This window comes from Lotus japonicus, chromosome 6 (genome assembly GCF_012489685.1).
Source record: "Lotus japonicus ecotype B-129 chromosome 6, LjGifu_v1.2".
NCBI classification, from domain to species: Eukaryota; Viridiplantae; Streptophyta; class Magnoliopsida; order Fabales; family Fabaceae; genus Lotus; species Lotus japonicus.
The window spans coordinates 48,170,654-48,176,135 of record NC_080046.1 but is presented as its reverse complement, the minus strand read 5'-3'; the positions used below and the strand labels follow the sequence as shown (position 1 = coordinate 48,176,135).

The window sequence follows — 5,482 nt, the reverse complement described above, 5'->3', positions numbered from 1 at the left end:
ACTCACTCCAGGCAATTGTAGGAGAAAATCCACAATCATTTCAATACTCAAACCAAAGCCAGATGCAATTGCATGCTGAGTTGAGAAATATGAGGAAAGATGCTAAAAGCATTTCTACATTTCTGTTTTGAATAAAAGCATCAGTAGGTTCTTGGTCAGCATTGGAGATTCAGCTTCATCTCAACAACAACTTGATGTTATGTTAGAAGGATTGCCACACGAGTATGAATCTGCTGTTAATCTTTAGGAGCAAGTCTGTATTGTTCAAAAATAGAAGTTGAAAACTTTTGCTAGCTCAGGAAGTTCGCATTGAGAAAAATTTCGAGTGCTGGTTAAATATACCAACAATTGCCCCAAGTGCCGTGTTCTTCCATCTAAAGATATCGTACCTAAGAAAAATGGAGTCCATTGCATTAAATATACTTTCTAACTAAATGAAATCTAAAACACCGCACAACTTGTTCACATCTAATTATCTTCAATAAACGGATTGAGTAATGGTAGATTTTTAAAAGTAATCACTTGCATGTTTATTCTTAATCAAATTATTAAATCAGATGTGAAATGATATCAAACATCCCACCCTGAACCATTATTTGTTGTGTCATTACATTTGAGGCAGCAGCATAACTTCAAAAATGACTAGTTTTGTTAAGTACGTGGGGAAAAGAGGGTAATGCAAAATGAGTCGGTGTGAAAGTGTAAAGGGCATGAGATTGGAAGTGAGGATTCAAGAGTGTAGTGTGTTGTGCAAGTGAAATGGTATAAAAAGTTCGATGCCTGATCTCTACTGAAAGCTTACCACCAACAAGATATCAACTTTAGCATATCATAAGAACAAACATGAAATCCACACATTTTTTAGGTCTGTCTTTTTATTCACTCAACTTCACCCCTCATTTTACAGAGAAGGAGAAGAAACAAACTGTCTAGGTAAAGTAAAAATATCTTTCCCTTCAAATGGAGAACTCCATTCTCGAGAACCAGACATTTCTGCAGAAGAAGATGCTCCACCATCTTGCAATCCATGCAACGGACCCATGCTCCCATTAGAGGGTAATGATCTAATTGACGGTTGAGCAGCCATGCCAGAAGCATTTGAGCCATTTATTTGAGCATTACTCTTTATAAAAGGTGAAAGTCCTCGCCATAATGCATTGGACCTTGGAGGAGATGAACCCCTATCTAAGGACCAGTCTATGTTTGTATAATCGAACTTGATTGACCCACCAGTGCTCCAGTCTACCGGAGAAGCCGCTCCTGATGTCGCCGCTGATCCAGGCCCTGAAAAAAGTCCTAGAGAAGAAGCAGCAGCAAGCGTTGGGGATGCACCTGTTCTATTCCACATGTTTTGGTTGGTTGCTTGAAGATCTACTGCATTACCGCTACCAGCAACAAACTGTTGTTGAGGTTGATACTGAAGTTGATGATACATTTGATTAGAGCTTCCATAGTTAGAATTGAGGCTTCTAGTGCTAGGATTATGAGGAGGCATGAAGCCATTGGGCCTCATAACTTCTCCATTGTTAGTTGGATACCAACTGCCAGCGGCATCAGAAGGAGATGAGCTCAAGCCTGCTGTAGGAACCTTCTTTGCATTTACCGTTTGAGGCCGCTGCATCACAATTACTGGCTCCCTTGTTGATACAGGTTGAATGTGATTATAATCAGCTCCACCAGCCATATAAGATGCCTCAGTCTTGGCAGGTGTGGGAGACACTTGCAAAGGTGATGCCAATGAATAAGAAACAGAAGGATTGGATCCTGCACCTGGCCACCTCCTGTCAGCTGTTACAGCAGCTTGTTGGGGTTTTGCCCATTCTGACTTAGGTTGGATTCTCTTAAGAAGAGGCTGCAAATGTCTATTGCTGGATTCTGTAGATCCTGTAATCATAACTGCTGACTTTGTATAGTTAAAATCCTTATCATCTTTTTTGGGTTGATTTGGAGAGAGAAAGGGTTTTGCCTGTACCCTCGGACTCTGACTCACAACTCCTGACAGCTTATAGGATGGAGAATCACCATTTTCCTCTGGCTTTGGTTGACCAGATAGCCTATCCATCTTCAATTCTCTCAAGGACTCCGCAGCCTTATCAAGATCACCCTCACAAGCAACAACCGCTCTTTCAACCTCCTGCTTTGAGCAACTGTACCTTGTTTCTAGATCTGCAATTCGAGCAAGTTCTTCTGATATGTCAATTCTCAAATTACCCCCACCTCTATTTCTATCCATCTGATTATCTGCTTCTTCACCACCTTCAAATAACCATGCTACTGATTCCTCAACCCTCCCTTCATTTAGCATCAATGCAACTGTTGCACGCTCATGAGAAAACCCCATTGCCACAAGCTGTTGAGCAAGTGCCTCAAGTTTCCTTGACATAAGATATCCATTGCAGCGATCATGCAACTCCTGTGCACGCCTTTCCTTCTGTCGTTGATGCTTCTTCTCATTTTTCTGGCGGATTTTCTCTCGCTTGTCATTATCAGCTCCTGGTACTGCTTCCAGTCGAACAGCAAGATTAGAAGCTTTTTCTTTATGGTCTTCCGACTCACCAGACCAACTATCATTATTAGAAACAGAATCATACTCCACACCAGCTACCGCTGAGCCAATAGGATGTTCATCTGTCTCATCTATATTCTGAAAACGGCCATTAGAATGTACTGGTGAAGTCGAAGATGTTGGTGATATTTCCAGGGTATGGAAAGTTCCCAATAACGGATTGTATGCACTAGCAGGGACACCAGCTACTGCATTAGCAGATCCTGTGGGCTTGGCTGGAGACTTCTGAGCCTCCTTGCCGACCCTTTTGTCTTTAGACTTAGATTTGGAAGCAGGAGACATCTCCTCTGAAGCAAATATGTTCCTGCAAAATAAATAAAATAATTTAGACTAATATTTTTCTAATGGATTACCAAATGCATGCATGAAATAACACAATCAAAGACCAAACAATATCCGCCAGATAACATCTGCAAAATCAACATAATCATGGCGTAGATCTGCATAAACAACCACGCGCTTAAAGATTGGAGGAAGACGGTGAAAAAGACTGTATGAGTGCACAGGTTTTGGCATATACAAATCGTTCAGAACCCCCCACCCGCCCTCTATTCCTCAATCCTCAATGTAACCTAAAAAGTGCAGAGCAACAAACTACAAAAGAAAAAGATAAGAAAAATGGAAAAGTGCCCAAACCAATATGTTAATATAATCCTACCAAAAAAAAGGATCAGATTTCTCTTAGGAAGAAGGTTTCTTATGAAGAAAATGTCAAGGAAGAAGAACACAGGACAGGTAAGTAAAAAGGCCAGGCTTCCAAAATTGAATACTAGTCAGGCTTCTTTGCCTGAACTTTGCCGGCCATCTTCCTCCACACACGGCACCACCCTTGAAATTCCCAACTCCATTTGGGTCCTAACTTCTACCACTACTCCAACTAATTAATACCAAATGTATAAAATCACTTAATAGAAATGACAAAAGACAACTAATGATCAGAACAAAATTATGGACTTCCTCACTGGCAACTGCATGATCAGCTGAAGGGACACCAACTTAACAACAAAAATCACAACTTCTAATATTTGATTATATTTCTTGCTGGCATAACCCCATGTAAATGTCCATAGACTTCGACCAAAAAAAAAAATGTCCATAGACTAAAGTTCAAAATCATTTGCACTCAGTCACCTCACTGTCCACTTAATTCTTACTTACCTTCCAATCTTATTTACTGAAGGATAGGAAGCAAGATTAGATGCAAAAATACATTACATAGCTCTACTGCAGTAGATCCAAAGGAAAGGAGGAAGAAGAAAACTAATTACAAGATGCTAGCGAATAGAAGACATGAATCAGGTGCATCATAACTAAACAACCATAACAATGACTGCACAAGCGCAACCCATTATAATCATGAGATATCTAACCAGCTCACTTTTAGATTATCAATTACAATATGTCTAACACAACTGTAACTGATTAGTTTAGTTCCATTAACAGTTCTTCAGTCTTCCACCATGCCACTTCCAAATAACCAACATACACATTTGCAGATAGAACTCAAAATACCATCATTATGGACTTCGAATATAACAGAATTATATATAGGTGCTCAAACACTAACAGTCATTCTTCATTAAATGATTGAATCTCCTAATCGCTAGAAACCACGACATCTTCAAAAACAACCCAGCATTTTCTGAAAGCTTTAAGTAACACTAAATCATCAACCACAACACAGTTTTTGAACCCCCACCCCCACATCAAACCATATAGCCCAAACAGCATATGGACTAACCAACCAGTCTTCTCAAATAAAAATCCAAACAGTGACAGAACAACAGCCCCTCCACTATTCCCTCAATACATAACAATTCCCCTAACCAATCCCATGAAAAATTTCAACTTTCTCACCAATACAAAATAAACTATAAAATCCCCATCAACCCAGAAGCCACCGCAAATCGCTCTCCAAGATCCCCAAACAAACAAGCCCAATCCAAACACGCACCCCAAATCCCAATTCCAAAACAGAAAAAATCGATTACCCAGAATGCGGAATGCGAATCTCGGAATTCCACAATTCCCAAAATCACACAAAAGCATAATTCACAGAATTTCATAGCTACGTGCTCAAATCAAAAGCTGAAAAACAGAGAGAATTGAGAAACAGAGTAACAAAGAGGACCAGAAGAACGAACCTGTGGATCGAGCTGGTGAATGGGGAACACCGATGAAAAGATAGAGAGAAAAAGACAGGGTCTTGATTGAGAGAGAGAGAGAGAGAGTTAGATTTAGGTTTTTCGAGGCTCAAAACTGGGAATTGGGGGAATTAGGGTTTTGATTTGTAGGAAACCAGAGAGAGAGATCTGAAAGTTGCCGAAAGGGAAACAAGAAGAGAAAAAACACCCAAAATCTCACAATGAAAATATAGACTTTCCATATTTTAAATAATAATATATAAAACATTTTTTTATTTAGGGCCTGTTTGATTGATAAGTGTTTTTAAAAACAGTTTTCTGTTTTATAAAATTTAAAAACAAAAAAACTTGTTTGGTTAGACTGTTTTCTCAAAATTATTTTGAAAACTGTTTTCAATTTTTCTGTTTTTAAAACAAAAAAAGCAGAACAGAAAAAAGTTGTTTTTGTTTTCTATTTTTAAATTTGTGTTCTGGAAATATGGAAAACACGGAGAATAGTTTGTTCTCTAATGTTTCATTAATGGCACTATGGTAAATATTAGTAACTAGAAAATTGGGTTTCAACATAATGTAAACCCTCATCTTCCTCTTTGCCGGGAGTTGGGTTTGGCACCCCACTTATGGGGCTTGGCACCCCACTTTATCAAATACGGAATTTAAAGTTCCGTATTCTCCATATTGAATACGGAACTTAAAATTCCGTACTGTATTTAAGTATGCGTGTTACATTTTCAACCATTCATTATATACTAAAATAGATACGGAATTTTAT

General features: G+C 38.8%; 1 protein-coding gene across 1 annotated transcript; it reads right to left on the bottom strand.

The window, feature by feature from the left end:
• Nucleotides 1-798: 798 nt before the first annotated feature.
• LOC130723038 (uncharacterized) lies at nucleotides 799-4,932 on the bottom strand. The gene is made up of 2 exons (XM_057573960.1): nucleotides 4,711-4,932; nucleotides 799-2,870 (listed from the first exon to the last, which is right to left on the bottom strand). The coding sequence occupies exon 2, from the start codon at nucleotides 2,846-2,848 to the stop codon at nucleotides 902-904; it is 1,947 nt and encodes a 648-aa protein (XP_057429943.1). The 5' UTR covers nucleotides 2,849-2,870; nucleotides 4,711-4,932; the 3' UTR covers nucleotides 799-901.
• Between the last annotated feature and the right edge of the window lie 550 nt (nucleotides 4,933-5,482).